The sequence below is a fragment of the Saccopteryx bilineata genome, chromosome 5 (genome assembly GCF_036850765.1).
Source record: "Saccopteryx bilineata isolate mSacBil1 chromosome 5, mSacBil1_pri_phased_curated, whole genome shotgun sequence".
NCBI lineage: Eukaryota > Metazoa > Chordata > Mammalia > Chiroptera > Emballonuridae > Saccopteryx > Saccopteryx bilineata.
The window spans coordinates 237,924,769-237,947,887 of record NC_089494.1 but is presented as its reverse complement, the minus strand read 5'-3'; the positions used below and the strand labels follow the sequence as shown (position 1 = coordinate 237,947,887).

At 43.4% G+C, this 23,119-nt stretch overlaps 1 protein-coding gene across 3 annotated transcripts in view; it reads left to right on the top strand.

The window, feature by feature from the left end:
• Positions 1-21,751, top strand: part of FAM114A1 (family with sequence similarity 114 member A1) — a 69,292-nt gene extending 47,541 nt beyond the window's left edge. For all 3 annotated transcript variants that reach the window (XM_066280040.1, XM_066280041.1, XM_066280042.1), the window contains exons 8-14: positions 3,135-3,258; positions 7,684-7,775; positions 9,565-9,717; positions 10,561-10,700; positions 14,306-14,378; positions 18,082-18,135; positions 19,860-21,751. In XM_066280040.1, the coding sequence (XP_066136137.1) occupies positions 3,135-3,258; positions 7,684-7,775; positions 9,565-9,717; positions 10,561-10,700; positions 14,306-14,378; positions 18,082-18,135; positions 19,860-19,985 (762 nt within the window). In that variant the 3' untranslated portion in view covers positions 19,986-21,751. The remainder of the gene's footprint in view (positions 1-3,134; positions 3,259-7,683; positions 7,776-9,564; positions 9,718-10,560; positions 10,701-14,305; positions 14,379-18,081; positions 18,136-19,859) is intronic.
• The last annotated feature ends 1,368 nt before the right edge of the window (positions 21,752-23,119 follow it).

Genomic DNA, 23,119 nt, shown 5'->3' with positions numbered 1-23,119 from the left:
CTGAAAGGGCCCCGTTCCGTTTAGAATTCTCCAACTCCTCAGTTTCCACACGCCCTCCCGCCTTTGTCTCCAGCTGCCTCACACCTTGAAGAGCCTCATGGGCACATGTGAAGATGACGTGGTTCAAGTTCCACCCACACCCTGTGAACAGCCACCTCTTGGTCATCCCCTGGGCCTCAGAGCGACCCCTCCATTCGATGGTCCCACTGAAGGAGCACAACCTGGGGAGGAGGCTCCTGCAGGCTGTAGAAAGGAAGTTGGGGTCACCCGGAGAAGGCAGGTCTGGAAGGGGGAGTGTGGGCTCTGGGCAGGCATATCCCTTCGGCCCTGTGCGCCCCACCGTATCCGAGTCTCAAGTGTTAGCCTTTACCATCATCTGGGGCCTCAATGTATTCTTAATCCCACCGGCATAAGGAAGGAGTATATAAAGGGGAGACTCACATTTTTTCCAAAGCCTTGACCCAGAAATGATTAACATCTCCTCTGCTAACATTCCGTTGACCAAAGCTGAAACGGTCGATGGAACTGTAAGGACCACTTAGCATTACTATCTACTTGATTGATTCTCAGATGGCGGTTGGCATGGCAATGTGGTTGTAATATATAACTCTTTAGGAAAAACTAATAATTGTATTGCCATTATACTTAATATTTAACAAGAATGGTAAACAAGAATCTTCAAAATGGCCCCAGTCAGGGAAAAGATTTATCAGGTAGACTGTCAACCCTTATGTTCCTGATAGCATGTAAGCACAGTGCCAAGTATACGGGTCAGCATCCCGTGAATATTTATTGAAGAGTGCATACTTATTTATTATTTATTATTTATTACTTACTATTTATTATTGGATTGAAGTAAAGATTCACATTGCCTTAGCATAACAGAATGAACTAGGAAGAAGCAAAGGAGATGCGGGGTAGTAGACACGCTGACAAGTGTCCTTTGCTTAAAGGAATTCTTCCTGGGGGCTCCCCAAACCAGCATACCCCACCACCACTGCTCCCGGAGAATGGCTGCCCTCCAGGGACACAGGAAGACCCAAATGTTCCACATGGGCATGTACATTTTCACTAAGTGCTGCGCTCTAACACGTTTATTTAATTACCCCTTTATTTTTTTTAACTCTTAGAAAACTGCTGTTTAGAAAATATATCTGAAATGTATTTTCAGGAATAGGATGTGGACATAGCTAAGACCCTGAGACCTAACCATGAGCGTATAAGCTGAAACAGTCTGAAAAGGTGGAGGTGGACAGGAGGGGCGGCAGCCCTCGTTCAGGGTGCGTTTGCTGTCACCTGCTGAACTCACGGCTAATGGGTTTTACTGTTGATGACTTCCACCCGGGCTTCCGCCCAGAGCTGTGGGGCTGGCTGCATCAGCAACGTTTAGGAAAATGGTCTCCTGGCATCCCAGCGCCCTCTGTAGCTCCATCACTTATCCTGATGTGCAAATCTGCTACCACAACGAATATGAAAACGCATTCGAAAGGGCAGGGGCTCCTCAGCTGGCTCTCTCTCCAGAGACAGCGTTGGGCCCACAGAATGAGGAATTAAAAGCCTTACTATTGCCTGACCAGGTGGTGGCGCAGTGGATAGAGCGTCGGACTGGGATGCGGAAGGACCCAGGTTCGAGACCCTGAAGTCGCCAACTTGAGTGCGGGCTCATCTGGCTTGAGCAAAGAGCTCACCAGCTTAGACCCTAGGTCGCTGGCTCCAGCAGGGGGTTACTCAGTCTGATGAAGGCCCACGGTCAAGGCACATCTGAGAAAGCAATCAATGAACAACTAAGAAGTCGCAACGCGCAACGAGAAACTGATGATTGATGCTTCTCATCTCTCTCCGTTCCTGTCTGTCTGTCCCTGTCTATCTCTGCCTCTGTAAAAAAAAAAAAAAAAAAAAAAAAAAAAAAAAAAAAAGCCTTACTATTTGTACAGCCATGCTTCACTTTTTATGGGGTTCTCCGTGCACTTTGACCATCTTGGAAATGGAAATCAATCTTCAGACTCACAAAGGATGACTGGCCATTCGTACAAATAACTTTTCCTTTAAGTAATTTCAAAAGGTTGTTTCTAAAGGGGATCTGAAGAGTGGGCAGGGAGAGCAGCAGTTCAGGAAGGACGTGAGACCTCCCTGCACGGCCCTCGCCCCCACAGGGAGACGGACAGCTCCCTCCCTGCTGCCCCCACTGTCACTCCACTCACAGCTGTCATGGTTAACATGGGCCACCCTCCTCTGGGCTACAAGATCTCTCTCTGAGAAGAAAAATGTGTTTTGTGCATTTTTGCAACCCTAATACAAAAACCCACATCTAGCAAGTAATATGTATTTATATTTATATGTAATATTTATTTGTTTATTTAAATGTGTGTGTGTGTGTATAATTTCTTGATCATCACTATAAGTACTTTTAAGTACATTATTTTATTAACCTTCAAATCAGCCTTCTAAGTTAGATGCTGTTGGCCCCCATTATTACAGATAAAGAAGCTGAGGGCCTGACCTGTGGTGGCGCAGTGGATGGGGCGTTGACCTGGAAATGCTGAGGTCGCCGGTTCAAAAAAGCCCTGGGCTTGCCTGGTCAAGGCACATATGGGAGTTGATGCTTCCAGCTCCTCCACCCTTTTCTCTCTCTGTCTCTCCCTCTCCTCTTTAAAAAAAAAAAAAAAAAAAGTCATCGTGAAGTCCTATGTAACATATGACAATATTAAATATTAAAAAAAAAAAAAAAAGTTAAGTAAATTACCTAGGGTCACATAATTAGTAAGTGAGGAGCTGCTATTTGAACCCAGGGTTGACCCCAGAGTGTGTGTGTAGCCCCTGCTGTGGAAGAGCCGCCACCACCATTGACGCAGTGTCTGCTGTGCGCCCTCGTGCGACGTGCCTCACGGTCGTTACCTCATTTACTGCGCGAGGGTCACACTGAAGCGCGGATCTCACTTTACAAATTTAAAAACCGAGGCCAAGGGAGCTCGTGTAACCTACCCAAAGTTGCCCAGTTAATAGGCAATGTCACCCAACGCTACCTCTCACACCACCGATCACCTCAGTCCCGGGAGAGCCGGGGACGTCTGTATGTAAATGTGATTTAAGGAGAAGAAGGGATGGCAGTTATGCTGACCTATTTCTTTTTTCAGGTTCAGTCATTTTTAGCATCATTTGATGGAGAGAAGCTGGAACTCTTAAAAAATGACCTAATTTCCATTAAAGACATCTTTGCAGCCAAGGAATTAGAGAATGAAGAGAATCAAGAAGAACAAGGTAAAGGAAGATAATCAGTTAATAGCAAGACAGACTATTGATGTAATCCTTAGGAAACTGCTATTAATAAGCACATCCCTTTAAACAGAGTAGAATTATTTAATTCAGTCCTCTTCCTTCCCACTCCCTCAAGACTCCATGTGTCTGCTCTTGTTACAGGAGCTGGTCACATTGATTTATCACCCTTGCTGGGCGGGAATTCCTGACTGAGGCATCTTTATGTCTCCAGTGTCCAGCACAATCCCTGGCACATCCCAGGCACACAATGAATGGGTGTGGTCACATGAACAAGGCAGGCGATGCACTCAGGGCCCCTGTGATTAGTGCGTGCTCTGATGTCTAATTTTTTATCTGCACGTGGAAGTCGTCAAATGTGACTGATGTTGATTGTGGGCAGGTCTTTCAATGGATTTCATTTTTTATTTTTCCTCTCCCTTTGAATTTATATGTGTAAGAATTAGAATGCGTTTGTAAGTGGCGCACACCCCATCTGAAAAGTGCAGTTTCTACAAAGGCACAGAGAACACTGGAGTATTACAGGTCAGGTTGTCAACCACTGAACTGAGCCCTGTGTGCTCTCCCCATAATCCTCCAACCGGGCAATGACACGACCCCAAGGAATTATTTTGTGAGAAGCAACGCTTTCTTGAGAGGGGAATAAGTGATCTCAAAGGTAGACACACTTAATGATTAAGTTCTGCATTTGGGAGAATATAGTAAAGCATTTGCTATGTAGATGGACAGTTACTTCTTACTGATGTTGCCACCAGCCACTACAACTACAGCATTTCATGGAGGTTATGCTTAAAGGCCAACCAACCATGGACAAGACAGGACTGGCTTCTAGGACTATCTGAGGATCCCATTTGCAACATCTTCACCATTTACATGCTATATGGCCTTGAACAAGTTATGCAACCTTTCCAAAACTCATTACCTCACCTGTAAAATGGAGGCAACGATACATACTTTCAAGGGCTATTGTGAGAATGATAATATATGTAAAAATATATATTTACACTGCCCGGCACACAGACAGCTCAAAAATCTTAGCTGTGATTATTTAACATGCTAACACAATGCCAGAGAAACAGGACAGGTGTAATAAATTGTAGCTCTTATTCATGGTTGCCCTTCTTATTACCCACACGCAGAGTAGTGATAACGTGCATTCATTCTGGCAAGCCACTCAAAGTGTTTTACACACCTCTAATCAGAGCTTGAACACAAGCGCTCCAATACTTCAGCCTCGATGCCCGCTCAGGGAAAAATGATTCTAAGCATTTTGCGACCTGTCCTTTCAATATATCTCCTGCTGTAGCCCCACATACTCACCTATGTGCTGCCAGTTTAATAGGCTTTATGCTCATTGCATCAAACTAGAAGAATCAGTTAAGCATAGGAAGAGGCCAATGTCGAAGAGACTGTTGGGAATTATGTCTTTGAGCATTTGGATGTTTCTCCAAAGTCACAAAGGATGACAGCCCTGTCTTTGCATTAATAATGAAGAAATTAAGACAGTTATTGTCAAAGACCATGCAGGGAGTAATTGGATTTCAGATGAACTAAAATAGATGCCTGCTTTTCAGAGTAACAGTCACCAGAAAAAGCCAGGCGATTTCGCTTCAGTTTTTTGATGCCTGAGGTAGACCCCGGTCCTACCAGGGCTTGCTTCAGAAAGGGTAAAAAGAGGACCCCAAATTCCCCGTAACATCAAAGAGATACTATTGCGGTGCAAGACAAGGCAGCATCGCTTTCCTAGCTGGTGCTGCTCCTTGGCGAGGAGGCTCAGTGCAGTGCTGTGCAGAAGCAAGCCGTGTGTTCCAGTCTCAGGGAAGAGCTGCTCCTTGGCGAGGAGGCTCAGTGCAGTGCTGTGCAGGAGCAAGCCGTGTGTTCCAGTCTCAGGGAAGGGCTGCTCCTTGGCGGGGAGGCTCAGTGCAGTGCTGTGCAGGAGCAAGCCGTGTGTTCCAGTCTCAGGGAAGGGCTGCTCCTTGGCGAGGAGGCTCAGTGCAGTGCTGTGCAGAAGCAAGTCGTGTGTCCCAGTCTCAGGGAAGGGCTGCTCCTTGGCGAGGAGGCTCAGTGCAGTGCTGTGCAGAAGCAAGCCGTGTGTCCCAGTCTCAGGGAAGAGCTGCTCCTTGGCGGGGAGGCTCAGTGCAGTGCTGTGCAGAAGTGCTGTATTCCAGTCTCAGGGAAGGGCTGCTCCTTGGCGAGGAGGCTCAGTGCAGTGCTGTGCAGAAGCAAGCCGTGTGTCCCAGTCTCAGGGAAGGGCTGCTCCTTGGCGAGGAGGCTCAGTGCAGTGCTGTGCAGAAGCAAGCCGTGTGTCCCAGTCTCAGGGAAGAGCTGCTCCTTGGCGAGGAGGCTCAGTGCAGTGCTGTGCAGAAGCAAGCCGTGTGTCCCAGTCTCAGGGAAGAGCTGCTCCTTGGCGGGGAGGCTCAGTGCGGTGCTGTGCAGAAGTGCTGTATTCCAGTCTCAGGGAAGGGCTGCTCCTTGGCGAGGAGGCTCAGTGCAGTGCTGTGCAGAAGCAAGCCGTGTGTCCCAGTCTCAGGGAAGAGCTGCTCCTTGGCGAGGAGGCTCAGTGTAGTGCTGTGCAGAAGTGCTGTATTCCAGTCTCAGGGAAGAGCTTCAGTAAGATGAGACCTTTTTTTTACTATGACCCCCCAAAATTAAAATTAAAATAGTCAATAGCATGCTCTGGCTCTCCTTCAGTGGCAGAACCCTGTAATCTCCCACAGTACATCCAGTTTCCCAAAGGCCAGCTCCAGATGACCCAACCACTCTTGACTTAAATTAATTTAATAAATGTCATTCGAACCCTTGAAGAAGAACCCAAAGAAAAGACTAGCAGGGTGGTCATTAAATGAATCCAGTTAGGGTGGAGTGTTACAATTTGTCAGTGATAATCCAGGAGCAAAACTCGAGAAGAAACTGGAACATTTTCATCAATTTTTCTTCTTGTAAGCACTTACATTCCTAAAAGCTTCCTAACTGCTAAGTAATTTATTTGCTAGTCTCCAAAAATGTAATAAACTGTCATTTTTTAAGATAAATTTAATATCAGGCTCCTTGCAGTTAATAATGTTAGCTAATGATTTGCATGTTTGTCTTTCCAGCAGAGTATAACTTTATCTCACGGCCATGGGCTCTGATTTGGTTTACCACTGTTGGGAAGAGATATTAAAAGGCTATTTTCTATTTTTATTACCTTAGTGGTGAAGGTCTTCTCATCATACTTGTAACATTTTCTATCATCTGTTTTTGTCTACTTCCATTTTTCTCTGTGATCTTTTTTTTTTTCCAAAATATTTGGCAGAAGCTGTTGGCGTGCTCCCCTATTTTATAGAATGAATGCACATTGAAAAGCTGGGGCTGCACGAAGTACTTGCTTCCTATATAATTTGGTTCTGATTGCTCCCAAATATTTTTAATCTCTTTATGTTATCTCTTTGTAGCGCAGAACAACATAGTTACAAAAAACTTGAGTGTTTACAAGATAATTTTGCATTTGTTATGTTATTTGGCTGGTAACACTGCTAAAGAGGAAATGGGTGGGTTTTCCTAACCTGAATTTTCAGAGGAGGGTTTTGGAAGCTAAGAAGCCCCGTGACTGGCCCCATGTCACCAACCCACTAAATGACAGAGCTGGGTGGGTCGCACGCCTTGCAGGTGTAGAGCAGGGCTCTTTCTGCCTGTAACTCTGCCTCCCGCACGGTGAAGGGACCAGGCAGTTTGGGCACGACGCCTGTCGAAGCTCAGACGTTCCCCTGCCCCTCTTACTTTGCCTACTTCTCAGCCCAGAGGAAAGGGGATCTCAGCTTTTGATGGAATCTCTCTCTCTTTCTCCCTCTCTCTCTCTTTGTCTTTCCCTCTCTCCCTCCCACTTTCCCCTTCTCTCCCTTCCACCCACCCCCCAACTCTCTCTCTGTGCATGTGACTAATACCTTCTCATTCTTGAAGGCTCAGTTCAGACATCACCTCCTCCATCAAGACCAGTTCAGCTTCCTCAGCTCCGTGGCTCTGTGGGTGTGAACGGGCACCCTGGGTATTATTAGAGTCACAGTGCTGGGCATAAGAATTCTAGGTCATAAATACAGTGTTGTCCCAGGTCACTCAGGCCTGAGAAGGGTCATTCATTTTTTCATTCAGTCATGTTTTCAGCAAATAGCTACTGACCACCTATAGCTGAAAGTAAGACAAGGAAGTCCCTTTCTGCCCTCACGTTGCCTTCAGGCCCCCGGGGGCTGTCCCAGCCGGTGGTGTGAGCCCCCAGACTCCATAGCAGCCTGCTGCCTCTCTGCTGGGTCCTGCGTGGGCGACACTCCTCATTGCCTGGCAGCTGAGGGGCTGGCCGTGGGTTGGGGGAGCTGCCACATTCTAAAAGATGAAAAATAAATCATGCCTCTTACTTCTGTCATTTTCTATTTCTAGGCTCAGAAGAAAAGGGAGAAGAGTTTGCTAGCATGCTTACAGAGCTTCTCTTTGAATTACATGTTGCAGCCACACCTGACAAACTCAATAAGGTCAGCACCGTCTGCATCTGGGTGTTTGTTTCTTAGGAGAAGATCTCAGTTATAAAATTCCAGAGAACCACCTGAACTGAAAAAAACCCAAATCCCACATGGCACATGGGTGGGAAAAAAAAAGTCTGAGGTCAGTAATTAAGATTCGAGGAGGCTCCATAATGAAATGCAATGGTAGAGAACATGCCAGACTGTGTCAAGAGACCTGGGTGTTCTAGTTGCAACTTTAGTAGTAATTATCTTACGACCTTGAACAAGTCACTTCTCCTGAAAATGGAATTTTATATCAGAGAGTGGTGATCTTCAGCACAGGGGAGAGAAAGGGGTGCAGAATCACTAAGGGGCTTTTTCAGATTCCATCGCCCCTCCCCACTAAAGTGGCAGCCAGAATCAGGCAGAAGGAAGCACATCAGCCAGGTCAGCCCCTTGTCCCCTCCCACCTGGGATGCGGGTGCTGCGTCGTGTCTGAGAACGTGTGGGCTTGAGCAGCCTTGGTTCTTCTGAGAGCGCCACAGTAGGTTTGGCAAGTTAGTACGGAGTCATGCTGCGAAGTTTTTTTAATGAAGACACTGATTGATCATTAATTACTTAGAACAGTGTCAGTTTCTTTGTTTTCCCTTTCTTCTATTGAGCGAGCGGTAGTTGACACAGGCCCTCATTTATCAAGGTGGGTGAGGAAAGGGCAGAGTGAGGCAATGAGGAGGAGAGATGAGTAATTCCTTTATCTCTGATAGAGGTCACGAATTCCGGCAGGTCAGGGGCTTGAGCACGACGGGAAATTGCCTCATTCATCTCCGTGCGGCACCTGCCACTGCGCGCAGGGAGTGTGTGTGCGGCCTCCGAGGTCCCTCTGGTTTACTTACATAGTCAGGAAAACTTCGGTCCCAGAAAGAGGACGCTCCACGCATAGGGTTGTTGGGTTTTGTCTCCCCAGATCTTCTTGCCACGCAACACGCTGACATATTACGCCTGGACATATAATCTTTAATATGGGAAGTAAGTTTAGCATAAGCTTCAATCCAACTTCCTCTTAAGCAAACAGCTTAAACTGTAATGATAAAAGCTCCCTTTCTAAATTCAGGGAATAACAGATAAGGAAGGTGGCTTATGCTTGTTCAATTTAGTCATAATTTTTTAGGTACTTCTGTGAAATTAAAGTAGTCACAGAGCGGCGCCAGGCCTTTCTGGGGACCCTTCCCTCTCCCCGCGAGGTCAGCAGACCCAGCACGGCTGGAGGGGATAAGCACCGCCTTTCATCTTCGCAGCGTGACATATTATCAGGTTCATGAGACACTAAGGGCTTCATGAGACATGCCGAATGAGGGAATTTGCTTTAGCAATGACCCTGGCAAAATCTCTAACCTGTATTTTTTAAAAGTACTGTTATTCTTCTATAGTCAGTCATAAAAAGTGAAAAATACGCTATCACTCTTTCCAGGTGACTGCCATTTTTATTCTTAGCTGAGTATCATTTTAGAGTGCTTTTAAGAAATCCTCCAGCCCTGTCCAGTTCTCTCCATACTTTCTTCCTATTCTGTCCCCTTTTCCTGCTTTATATTCACCCAAAAGCAACACCAAATTGTTTCTAAGGAGCTTAAGGAATTGCCCATCATTCTTGACGTGTACAGAGAACCAACCGTGAAGGTTTAGGGCAACTTGATCCTCGTCTGGAGGTTGTTAATTTCTAAATCTCCTTGTAACTATCCATCCACTGCGCCACCACCTGGTCAGTTTCCAGATTACTATTATTGCATAATAAATGTCTTGCTTTGGCTGGGGGCCCTCGCAGGCCATGAAAAAAGCCCACGACTGGGTGGAAGAGCATCAGACCACGGTACCCGTGGATGTGGCGGAGGGGTCCGAGGAGAGGGAAGAGAAGGAAGAGAAACCGGAAAGCCCCAACGGAGACGGAAAGGAGGAAGGCAGAACTAAGACAGTGGAGGTAAGTGTATCTCAGGTTGTCCCCTTGAAGAGCAGCATCACGATGTTCATTTTATTAGCAGCCTGATTTTAAGTAAGGAAGAGCCATTACATTCTCATTATAGAAATATGAATATCAGTAGAATAAAAACTAAAATTTCTCTATGCCAGGATAATCTGTGACTCGACATAGGTATTGTAGCTTTTCTCCATAGCGTTACAATTATAATTTAAAAGTGGGGGGAAATCTCTTAAGAACATAGTTGATTTAACTTGAGGGTGAAATTCCATCTTGTATGCAAATCTGTAACCATAAAATGTCTTTATGCCCCTTAACTAATGAGGTAAGTTATCTCATTAGTTACAGGGCATAAAGACATTTTTTTTCCAAAAAATTTTTATTACCATAGTTTTTATTCTGTAGTTTAGTAAATATATAAATATATGTGCATAATTTGTATCCTCCCTGTGTTCAAAAATGAGTTTGCAATAACTTCCTCTTACACTGGGTTTTAATTTTAGAGAATGTAATTTTTTAAATTAGACCACACTGAGAAAAATGTCCACAGAGCTCTATACATTCAGCCGCTCTTTTCCACGCCTCCTTGGGCACCTCCTGTTGTGTGCCCAGCCTTACTCTGAGATATGGGACCCAGCTGTGACTACGCTTTGCCACGTCCCTGGGAACCAGCCAGCCCTTCTGCTTAGGAAAGTCTAAGGCACGCCCATTAAACTTTGGGTAAACTTTTTCAGGTCCTATTTGGATTTTTTTTTCAAGAAATATATATATATTTTAATATTGCAGGATTTTTTTTTAAGCATCTGCTCAGTGAATAATGATCTTACTTGCATTCACTAATTTCAGGAAGTGTACATGCTGTCCATCGAGAGTCTGGCAGAAGTCACAGCACGCTGTATCGAGCAACTTCATAAGGTCGCAGAATTAATTCTTCATGGACAAGAAGAGGAGAAACCAGCTCAGGACCAAGCAAAAGTTCTGATAAAGTAAATGTTACTCTAAACTTATATTTTTTCCAATATTACATACACATGCCATTCAAATACATATGCACACACCCTAGGCTACTAAAGATTCAGATTTCAAGTCAACTGATTCCAGTGTTTGTGGTCATCCTAAGGAACAAGGACTTTCTGAAGAAATGAATTGTGTTAGTAAGAAAATAATAGTTCACTAGACATTTTTTGGAATTATTTATGAAGAGATTTAAGGGAAGACACCCTAAATCATTCAGACCTGTTTATTTTAAGAGACCCAACTCTTAGAAGTACAGACTTTAGAGGGTAGTTACATTTTCAACATACCACATGAATATTGAAAGAACACCTTAACGTGACTTCTCAGCAAGCTTCACAAAAAATATGCAAACACACGCCCACAGTTCCTATGGATTTATACCAGCTCTAAATATTCTAAATTCTGGCAATGGCAGTCACTAATGTAAGCCAGTTCACTATGGATTGCCTATATTATATTCTTCAATAAATAGAAGTTATTACTAGTTTAGTGAAATAAATGTATGTATGTGGTATTATACACATGAAAATAGGTGGTTTAGTGTTCATTAAAATAGTTGGTATGGAGTGGAAAAATAAGCCATTAGCTTTTTTTTTTTTTCCAAAGTGAGAAGTGGAGGGGGAGGCAGACACACAGACTCCCCATGCATCCAATCAGGATCCACCCGGCATGCCCACCAGGGGGCAATGCTCATCCCATCTGGGGTGTTGCTCTGTTGCAACCGGAGCCATTGTAGCATCTGAGGCCAAGGCCATGGAGTCATCCTTAGCACCTGGGCCAACTTTGCTCCAGTGGAGCCTTGGCTTTGGGAGGGAAAGAGAGAGATAGAGAGAAAGGAGAGGAGGAAGGGTGGAGAAGCAGATTGGCGCTTCTCCTGTGTGCCCTGGCTGGGAATTGAACCTGAGACTTCCACACACTAGGCCGACAGTCTTACCACTGAGCAAACTGTCCAGGGCCTAAACCATTAACTTTTATACACTTGACTGTGTGTGTGATATAAAAAATTAGCACAGGTTCCAATACCATCTCGTTATAATACAGACACAGGAACCAAAATAAGAGCCTCCTAAAAATATTTGGGTACATATACACACATAACTCACTCATTCAGCTCACTAACTAACTAGTCTTTGCTTATTACTGCATTTGGCATTGTAGGTAGGGAGCAAATTTTTAGTGGAAGGACCTTTTTAAAAAGTCCATATTAGTGGCATTTTTCTCACTTGTAAGGCTTTGTCATGTAGCCTAGCTTTTCACATCTAACCACATGAAAATCGAAGACATTTAAAAGGCCCTGGCCAGTTGGCTCAGCGGTAGAGCATCGGCCTGGCGTGCAGGAGTCCCGGGTTCGATTCTCGGCCAGGGCACACAGGAGAGGCACCCATTTGCTTCTCCACCCCTCCCCCTCTCCTCCCTCTCTGTCTCTCTCTTCCCCTCCCACAGCGAGGCTCCATTGGAGCAAAGATGGCCCGGGCACTGGGGATGGCTCTGTGGCCTCTGCCTCAGGCGCTAGAATGGCTCTGGACGCAACAGAGCGATGCCCCGGAGGGGCAGGGCATCGCCCCCTGGTGGGCATGCTGGGTGGATCCCAGTGGGGCGCCTGCAGGAGTCTGTCTGACTGCCTCCCCGTTTCCAACTTCGGAAAAATGAAAAAAAAAAATTTTTTAAAGAGCAGTACAATCCTGCCCATAATATGCCTAGAAGAGAATATTACTTACTTCACTATATAAAAGGAAAAGGCAAATAAGAAAAGTTTAAACTATTGAGGAAACACCCAAGTACTGGTTTATATTTACTGTTCTGACATGAAAGAGGGCTGAGGTTCAGAAGGTCCTGAGTATGGACAGCAGGTCCTCACTCTGAGCGTGTTTCTGATTCCCAGTCCTGATCGTCCCATTCTTACCAAGCTGCATAGCAGGGAATAATCGGGCCTCACATTTGTCTGTATAATAAGTGCCTCTCTACCCACCTGCCTAAGGACATGGACAGAGTGGCTCTGGACCATCTCCTAGCTTCATTCCTGACCCTTTTGCAAAGAACTTTTAGGTGAAGGGATGGATGGATGGATGGATGGATGGATGGATGGATGGATGGATGGATATTGCTCAATAAACCTGAACACAGGGCTTAGGCAAGGCTGCCTGTTTCTCAAAACAAACCTTAATTCTTACTCCCTAGATCTTTTCTTAACTTTGAGTTATTTTTTTTCTAATAGCATTTTAATCACTATTTATAGAAGTCATATATACTGCTCACAAAAATTAGGGAATATTTCAAAATGAATATAAAGCTATAAAATATCCCCTGATTTTTGTGAGCAGTATAATTATTTTTTTAAAATCAGACGGTACTGACATCGTTAGGTAGTTAGATTGTGTTCAGTGTTTGTCATCATCTGAAATGTTATGACACATTGCTTTAGTGAAATATTTGTGTCCATCTTGCATTACTCCCTTGGGGTAAAGTCTTAGAAGTGGGATGGCTAGAATAAACTTGGGGTTTTGATATAAGTCTTAAAAACATATTCTACAGTCTCTTTATTTTGAAGCATCCAATAAAAATAGTCAGGATATTGAGAGACACCTGAGTTTGAATCCCATCTTTATCACTTACTACTGCATGTCCTAAGCAACTTTTTTAACTTAAATGTGAGATTCTTTATATAAAATGGGAATAAGAATGTGACCAATAACATCACTATGAGAATTAAATGTGATTGTTAATACAAAAGTACTTAACAGAGTATTTCAATGAATGTTTATTATTATTTTTAAATAACCAAATTTTTTTTTCCCCAGTGGCTGGAGAAAAGCCACTTGGCAATTATCTTAAATTTTTCTACATGTAGGGCTCAAGACTAGTATTCTTCTGCATGTGGGTTTTTTTCTCTTTTTTTGTTTTTGTATTTTTCTGAAGTGAGAAATGGGGAAGCAGAGAGACAGACTCCCACATGTGCCCGACTGGGATCCACCCAGCATGCCCACCAGGAGGCAATGCTCTGCCCATCTGGGGCGTTGCTCTCTCACAACTGGAGCCATTCTAGCGCCTGAGGCAGAGGCCATGGAGCCATCCTCAGCACCGGGGCCAACTTTGCTTCAAAGCTGTTCTGCATGTGGTTTTGATTCTAAAAAGAGAAAGACTGAATTAGATAATTATTCTTTAATTAAGCATGCAAAGAGAACCAGGATCAGATTAAACTGTGCCTGTGAATCATGGAAGATCATTGAGAAGAGCATTTCTACAGGGCATCTTTAAACTTTTAGAATATGGTATTAATATCATTAGTTGTCTTTTTTTAATTCCATTTTTAAAAGATTTTATTTATTGATTTTTTTGAGAGAAGGGGAGAAAGGGAGAGAGAGAAGGTGGGGAGGAGCGAGAAGCATCAACTCATAGTAGTTGCTTCTCATATGTGCCCTGACCAGGCAAGCCTGGGGTTTCAAACCGGCGACCTCTGCATTCCGGGCTGATGCTTTATCCACTGTACCACCACAGGTCAGGCATCAGTAATTGCCTTGCTGGTTAAATTATTTTACTTTATTGTAAATTCCCAACCCCCTTTTTTTTATTTCAGATTAACTACTGCAATGTGCAACGAAGTGGCATCCTTATCAAAGAAGTTTACAAATTCCTTAACCACTATTGGGGTAAGATTGTAATATCAATTCATTTTTTTTTACCTGTGAGGGGCTCCGAGGAAAAGGGTAGGATTCAGGCTCCTATAATAGCTCCACAAAACAGAAGGTCCATCAAACAGAAGCTCCACCATGATGTTTGCTAAAACTAGGCCAAGAGCACCTTGTCTAAAGCCAGGCAGTTCTGGGCTCTTGTAGGACTGGGTTTTAGCCCTGACACTGCCCTCTCAGACTTCCAAGATGTTGGGTGCATTTTCAAACTGCCCTGGGCCCCATTTTCTTTATTTGTTTTTTTAAAAGTGTCAAACAAAGTCTCCCTCCATTACTTGGTACCTGAGGTCTAGAACTCAAGAATAATTTTCCATATTTGCATTCACTGTTGCCCTCAGAGCCATTTGATGAACCACCCAAGATGAAAAGTTTCTTGGCTTTTTATTTATTGATTTTTTTTAGAAAGAGGAGGAAAAAGAGATGAGAGAGAGAGAGAGAAGGTCGGGAGGAGTGAGAAGCATCAACTCGTAGTAGTTTGGTTAAAGCTGTGAAATGTCAACTTTAACCAAAAGAAAAAGCTTACCAATTGGCATGTGTTTCTATTCTCAAGAAAACAACTTTCATGTGTTCCTATTCTCAAGAAAACAACTTTCATGTGTTCCTATTCTCAAGAAAACAACTTTCATGCGTTCCTATTCTCAAGAAAACAACTTTCATGCGTTCCTATTCTCAAGAAAACAACTTTGAAAGGCTCAGCATTCATTGGTGGTGTGGCTTCTGGTTCTTTCCTTTAGAAATTAGTCACGGTGTAGAACCCACCTTACGGGGCAGGAGAAGACGAGCGGAAAAGACTCATTTCCAGTCTTTGTACTTTTCCTGTTAAAGCCCTGCAAGCAAGGGCAGATGACTCTTCCCATGAGAAACATCCTGTTTTAATTAGAGTGGGGGTGTTTTGGTTACAGATGTGCTCGTCTCCTAGGGCTGTGACAAGTACCACACACTGGTGGCTTAACCAACAGAAACGTATGGTCTCACGGTCTGAGATCAAGGTGGGGCTGGCTTCAGCTCAGCTTCCCCAGGCTCTACTGTACTCTCTTCTCACTCTTTCCACAGTTTACTAGGTGAGAAGCTGACCCCAGAGGGCTGAATGCGTTCCCCCAGACCTTGCAGCTGGTCTCTCGACTTCCAGTCGGCGGCTGTCAGACGTATCTGACAGCCAACCGCTTGGTTCTCTGTCATCGTCTAGTGACGAGGGTGTCTGTGTCCGCATGTGTGTGTGTCGTATGTTTTGTATGATTTCCTAGTAAACATTGATTTCTTTACGTTAGTGAGTACTATTCATGGTGTTGCTTTCCATTCCTTTTCACATCTTGTATTCCAGCACAGTGCTTCTCAAGCAGATCACCGGGAGATCCCGTTAAAATGCAGATTCTGAACCCTGGCCGGTTGGCTCAGCGGTAGAGCATCAGCCTGGCGTGCGGGGGACCCGGGTTCGATTCCCGGCCAGGGCACATAGGAGAAGCACCCATTTGCTTCTCCACCCCCCCCCTCCTTCCTCTCTGTCTCTCTCTTCCCCTCCCGCAGCCAAGGCTCCATTGGAGCAAAGATGGCCCGGGCGCTGGGATGGCTCCTTGGCCTCTGCCCCAGGTGCTAGAGTGGCTTTGGTCGTGGCAGAGCGACCCCCCCCCCCGGAGGGGCAGAGCATCGCCCCCTGGTGGGCAGAGCGTCGCCCCTGGTGGGTGTGCCGGGTGGATCCCGGTCAGGCGCATGCGGGAGTCTGTCTGACTGTCTCTCTCCGTTTCCAGCTTCAGAAAAATAAAAAAATTAAAAAAAATAATAAAAATGCAGATTCTGATTCAGGAGGTCCGGCACGAAGACTGAGAGTCTGCATTTTTAATCAGCTCCCAAGTAGTAATAATAGCAATGTTCCTGACCCACAGTCCACATTTAGTAGCAAAGTTCAGCAGTAGATGTTGTGCTTAAACTTATATATGTGTATAAAGTTGATCCTTGAACAACATAGGTTTGAATTGCACAGGTCCATTTATGTGTGGATTATTTTCAGTAAATACTATATATGTATTTCCTTATGATTTTCTTAATGACAGTTTCTTTTCTCTGGATTACTCTTTTATAAGAATATACAGTATGTAATACATATAACATATAAAACGTGTTAATCGACTGTTTATGTTATTGGTAAGGCTTCCTGTCAACAGTAGGCTATTAGTAGTTAAGGTTAGGGGGCATCAAAAGTTATCCACAGATTTTCAACTGCATGGGGCCTTATTGCCCTTCGTTCCAAGTTGTTCAAAGGTCAACTGCACATTTACATATGTGTACAAATGTTTGCAGGCACTACATCAGAAGCGCACAAGTTATTATTTTGGAGAAAGGAAAGGCCAAGTCTAAACAGAGCCTACCAAAATGCCATCTCGCCACCACAATCCTCCTCATCTTGTACTGTGATGAATCATTTACATCAAGTCATTGTTTCTGTTCTCCAAAACAGCCATTAGTCATAACTTGAAGTTAATGAGTGTATATTGCTCTCCAGACTCTATTAAAATTGCTTGCACATCTCATTGATTCTGAAAACCAATGTCATTTTATTACCCTCATTTTGATTATATTTTAGAGGTTTATTGATAATCAAGTAAACGTGAAAGCAAATACCGTAATGGATTTTCTGGTTACTTACTGAAACGACTGGGCTTTTAAAGATTTTTTTTTTTTCACCAAGACTTCATTGTGGTTTCCTCAGTACAGTACAGCGAGCGTGGGCTGCTTGGGAAGATGTATTTTATTTACATACCTTTGTTTGGGTACACTAAGGAGAATCAGCCTATGAAGATTGCCCTCTCTTTCCAGTCCCTTTAATTATTTATTGTCTAAGAGCAGATTAAACATTTTCAATAGAGAAGACTATTGGTGGGTAGACCAACAGGGGAGATAATAATGATGATACTAACACCAGCTCATTTTTTGAATACCTACTTTATAGCAGGCTCTGTATTCTGTGCTTTACATGTATTCATGTTTTGCAAACTTGACTCTGCAGATCTGTTTGCAAGTTATATTTAGATTGTTTTAATTTTGCTGCTAATCTAGAATATACACCCTCTTGCCAAATACCCATGTTTTGCATTTAAAAGAAGACAGAAAAAAAATAAAGACTAATGAACTGGGCTGGAACTAACTCAGGCAAGTAAGGTACTTACCTCACTTGCAAAATTAAAGGCCCTCCCCGAAAAAAGACAAAGAAACAACACCAGTCATCTAGAAAAATATTTTAATGCAACGTTTTTCAAAATCAAAATGAATGCAGAATGATTTTAAGTGAACACGGGGTCCAACCCGCACTGCTACAATGCTGCCTCGCTCCCTGCCCCAATCCCAGACTTGCTACATGTCTTTAATAGTTAAAAAGTTTACATTTCTAGCTAAGTGACCGTAAACAAGGTACTCCTCCTTCCTGGTTGCTATTAGTTTTCATCTTCAAATTAGGGTTATCCCAGTACCCCCCCCCTTCCTAGGATTTCTGTCAAAAGTCAATGAGATCGTAGGGGAAGGGGCAGATACGAAGCCTGGGCTAGAGGACACTTTCCACTTCTCTCCTTCCTCTCTAAGAGGTCCCTCCGTGGAGCTGGTGTACGACACTTTATGTGGCAAGTCTTATAATATGAGCTCCTAATCTGTCAATTTCATCGTTTTGATTCCACAGAGTGACAAGAAGGCTGAGGTCCTTAACCCCGTGATCAATAGTGTGTTGTTAGAGGTAAGTGGCCCCTGGGAAAAAGTTCTTCTGAAACAAAGCAAATGTGAGAGCTACATTTCTTTTTTCTCCCAGGCAGCAAGTGTTACTGCGATTCTAAACCTTATCATCAGCAGTCTTTTTTTTTTTACTACATTCGCGGAGCTCAGCCAGCTGTAAACCCTCGGGTGAAGCAACAATACGTAATTTTCAAGAACCCCTGATTATAAAGAGAAACGCAGAGCTTGCATGTTATTCCCGTCGCTGGTTTGTGCAGCAGAAGCAGATTTCTGTTGTCGAGCTTGACACCAGATTTGACACTGTGATTACTGGCTGCAAACGAGATGCTGTCTCAGTGGTGATTTTCGTAAAAGTGGGCACATCCCTATGTGCCCTGTAATCTTTGGTTTATCTGGGTCTAAGCTCTAGACTGGCACCAGGCCAAGTAGATCGTTGAGCCTCCGCCTGGTTGGTGATCAGAGGCACCATCCCCTGCAACCGCTCGCTCCGGGGCCGCTCCAACTCACCAGGACTTTGTGGCAGACAAAGGCAGCTGCCCTGACATCTCTGTGTCTTCACCAGAAACAGGGATGTAAGAGAGACTCAGGAGTCTTCTTGAGTCATACAGCACTGTGTTCTGTCTGTGGTTGGTGGAGGAGAACCTTCCGTCACAGGCTACACAATAAGAAACAGACGTATCTGTAAGCACAGGGCACCCAGCAGAAGCCATAATGTGCTACCAAGTTCAGTTTAAACATGGACAATGCATAGACAGTTGTTTGCCATCTGAAGTAGGCATCAATAGCAAAATTTGGAAATTACAGAACTTTAAGTAAGGGAGAGCTACCTTTATATGATATTTCTAGAAACATTTTTAGGAGTCGTGCCTGTTAAGGAAAACAACCAATGTACAAAAACAAAAACAAAAAAACAGTGGTGGCACCAAGTGTTACAGTGTAGGACACAGCCACACCTGGAGGAGTCTACCAGGAGGGACAAGGAGCGCAGGGGCAGGTCCTGTGGGGACAGACACAGCTAAGAGGAAAGCCAAGCAATCAGAGGCAGAATACAGAACAGCGCAGGAAAATCTCTCCCCTGGCACCCAGAGGGTATTAGCAGATTAATTTACCATGCCAGTCATGGAGAATATGAGGTCAAATATTCATTCATTCTCCCCAAGGAAGTTTTCTTCTGTTTGAGTTACCTGAAACTTTCAGTGGCCTCTCCCTCTAATGCTGTATGTTAGAGCACCATAGAACCTGCCCAGCAGTATCAAATATCCAAACCAAGTAGAAGGTACCAACATGCATGGGAGGATGCTAGCGTTCAAAGTTTGCCATCAATAATTGCACAGTGCCCAATATTTCCAGTTAGCTTTATGCAGACCACTCTTGTTTGTTCGTCTACAGATGAAGGCAAACTAGAACCCCCTCCATACTGTGCTTTTGTGTTATTTCAGGGCAGTAGGGTTGATCTGGGAAGAGGAGAGTGAAGAGCAGACTTACCGGGTCATGATGATACACTGGTGTGTCCTCAAAGTCTATGGGAACGGCTTGCCTCATTTTGAGTGCATTCTTCTCTCTGTTAGTATAGATCATTAAGAGCTGGGCGCGCTCCATCCCAAGGAAGGTGTTTACATTTGCTTTAAGCACCAACATCACAAGAACAATACTATAAAATATTGTGGGGCTTGATGAGAGGGAACATTATGAAACTGGAAGAATTGTCACATTTTTCTCCTCTCCCAGGGCTGCAATAGCACGACGTACATCCATGATGCCTTCCAGCTGCTGCTGCCCGTTTTGCAGGTGTCACATATCCAGACCAGTTGTTCAGAAGCACAGCCAGGACATGGCCAGACTCCATCTAGTTAAAGGAAACAGCAGGCCACGTTGCTTCGATGTATTTATCATTGACGCTGATGTTTTCTACACATCTGGCCACAGACACCGATTTGAGGACACTACAAGCAATTTTGCACAGACAGTATTGAGAATGCGAGTTTAAAGAGACTATCTTTTCTCTTAATGTATATGGTTGTTTTTACAAAGAATTGTGTTTTCTTGATGTTAATTTAAACTTACACAGCTTTGTGTTGATAATTTCCTGTAACCTGAAATTCATTTGCAAATACTCATTGCTGTTTTCCTGTTAAGCATGCTATATTTAGAAATTCATGGGCAGACCCTAAACTTTTTTTAATCCTTTGAGTTTCCACCTTTAAATTTTCCATTCTTACGGTATTCCTTTAAATCAGTTCTTATACTGAACTTAGTTCTGTTACATAAATGTCATGGGCAAAGATAACACTACTTATAGATTTACCTATAATAGTTAAAGAGGAACGTAAGTATCTCTTTAGAGTCATTCTTGAAACAAGCATTTATTGAGCTCTTACTGTATGCTCACAATAGAGGAGCATGATCTCACTCCAGAAGAGACAGATATTCTCAAAGAGGATTTATAATAATTCCTAAACTGCTTGAAAATACTAATAACTTTCCTAAACCTTAAAAAAAATTGAAGAACAAGGTAAATTCATGGTTTTTAAAATGTTCTACCTTTTAAGTTATTGTAGTTTTCTACTTTTTCTGAACATTTTTATCCCAAACTTTGAATACAAAGGTGAAAATATTTGTGAAAAGGGGTACTACAGAGTATTTCAATTTAAATTGACTTCTTGATGATCATAAATACATGATAGCCTAATTACAACACTTGGAAGTATTCCAATGGAAAACTAAAGGGTTTCAACCCAGTAGGCAGACCCTAGGACTGCATTTTCAAATCTCCTGCAGCTGAGTCAGGCTGTTTTATGAATGCACACATCATACTCAGCAGTAGCAAATACTATCATTGCTTCTAAGGGACAAAAAATGCTGATATGTGGGTTGACTAACTGGTATATTGATCCATGAGGGGCTGCACAGATCTTGCAGCCAGGAGAGGCATTGCCAATGGGCACTTCTCTCCCTGAACTTTGTACGCTCCTTGGGGGGGTGGGGGGTGCAATGCTTCCATTTCAGGCATCCTTACAGGTACTGTCATGAGATGTCTTGCCCAGTGGCTCTCTCCAGGGAAAATAAAGCCTACGCTTTTGCAAGTGTGAAAAATCCCTCCTTTGCTGTTGCTTTTATTGCCTTGACAAGAGCAGACTGCCTTTGTTCCGTACCAGCATTTCCTTTATCTATGTTGTATATTTCATTTGTGTATCTCCTGAAACGGCCAGATGGAAAACAGAAAAGCAATTTATTTACAATCTGGAAAAACAATTATTCAAGGATCAATTGATTTTTTTTTTTTTTTTTTTTTTTTTGCCACTTGCTTTCTGATTGTCTGAGATGTTTCCGGTATTAAATCTGGAAAACAATTAAGTGATGAAAGTGTTGCATCTACCTCTTCAGAAATTTTAGACTTTTTATGTTTAGAGCAGAGGAAAGGACTTACAATTTCTTCACATCAGATTTTTGTAGCATCAGATTTATAGACAGTAACTGGAAATATAAAAAGAAGCAAATCATTTCAAAGAAGTGAGATATCCAAAATTAAGCCTACCTGCCCCCATTTGGTACATAGCAAATGTTTAATCTTGAAATAAAATAGAAATCTGTTAAAAGAATAAAGATAATTATTCTTTCAAGAGTGGGTGACATCATTTAATTGCATTCTCATGTCTTTTAATGATAGAATATTGAAAGTTGCCAGGCAAAGACTCAGCTGAGAGGTGACTCCAGAGCCTAGCTTCATGGCCTGCCAACTACATTATTTAAGGGAGAAGACTTACTTAATATTTATCCACCCTCCAGGATTGCTCTCTTTCAATGCTGTTTTTCACCATCACTTTTAAATAATTGCTTCTTTGCTTTGCTTTAAAAGCTGGCAAAGCACAGGATCCAAATCTGGGCAAAGTGTCAGTCAGTTACTGAATGAATGATTTAGCAGGCTTACTTTAGGAGTTTTCTATTCCTCTAATAATCCTTCTCATAACTTGGGTTCATTTCACTTCATGCAATTACCCAGAACAAGCATGTCAGATTTTTCTTACACCAAATGCAAAGTAAGTTCTAGTCTAAATAATGAATGTATTAGTTCTGTGCCTGTGCCTTATTAAATAAAAAGCATCAAAAGCCTGTTTCAAATCCAAAGCAAAATATGTCCAAAGAAAATTCCTTTGGGGTATTGAAACATATACCGCTCAAGGGCAAAACTGAGTACCAAGCCGTAAAGCAGAGGCCCGATCTTAAATATTCTCTCCCCCTGAGAACAGACGTCTCTCTTTTCTCTGGGTCTCACCCTGGACTGCGCATCAAGCTCACGGCTAAGTGAGTGGTGTGATGAGCTTGCGGCACCGACGAGACTTTAGTGTGAGCAGAGTTCCTCACACTAAGCGAGGAGCCAGGGACGTCCACTGCACAGCTCACAAGGGATGCAGGGAGCACCTGCCCTGAGCAGCCAGCCTAGGGGCTGCTAAGTGTGGGGGAGGTATCTGAATCCAGAAATGAGAGGTTTCTGCCTTGGTGGAAGTCAGCTGCCCAGGTGCTCGCGTAGCTGGGAGGTCACCTTCTACTGGCCATGCTGCGCTTAAGTTAGAAACAAAAGCAGGCAGGTTCCAATCATAGTCATCTCAGAAGTCCAGAACATAATGTATCTTAAGGAAGTAATTTTGCAAAAATGTGAAATAAACACATTTCTTCCCTGAAAATATATATGTGTGTGTATACATACATATATACGTGTCCTGAACAGATGGGAGTGGAGCATAATACATGCCTTCCATCTGTGTGTGATTGTACAAAAGCAATCCTTCTTCAGGGTCAGGCGAATTCCTGTAATGTAAAACTTGCCCTTTGATCTTCCTCTCAAGCGTGCCCTACATTTTCATATTCAGATCCAGCTTCCACTCGGAGTTTGTACGGGTACATCAGAAGAGATCATATTGAAAATTCATCTTAGAATTGCAATTCTGCCCTGGTTTTGTAGTTGCATGGAATTCAAAAAGTCATAGGAG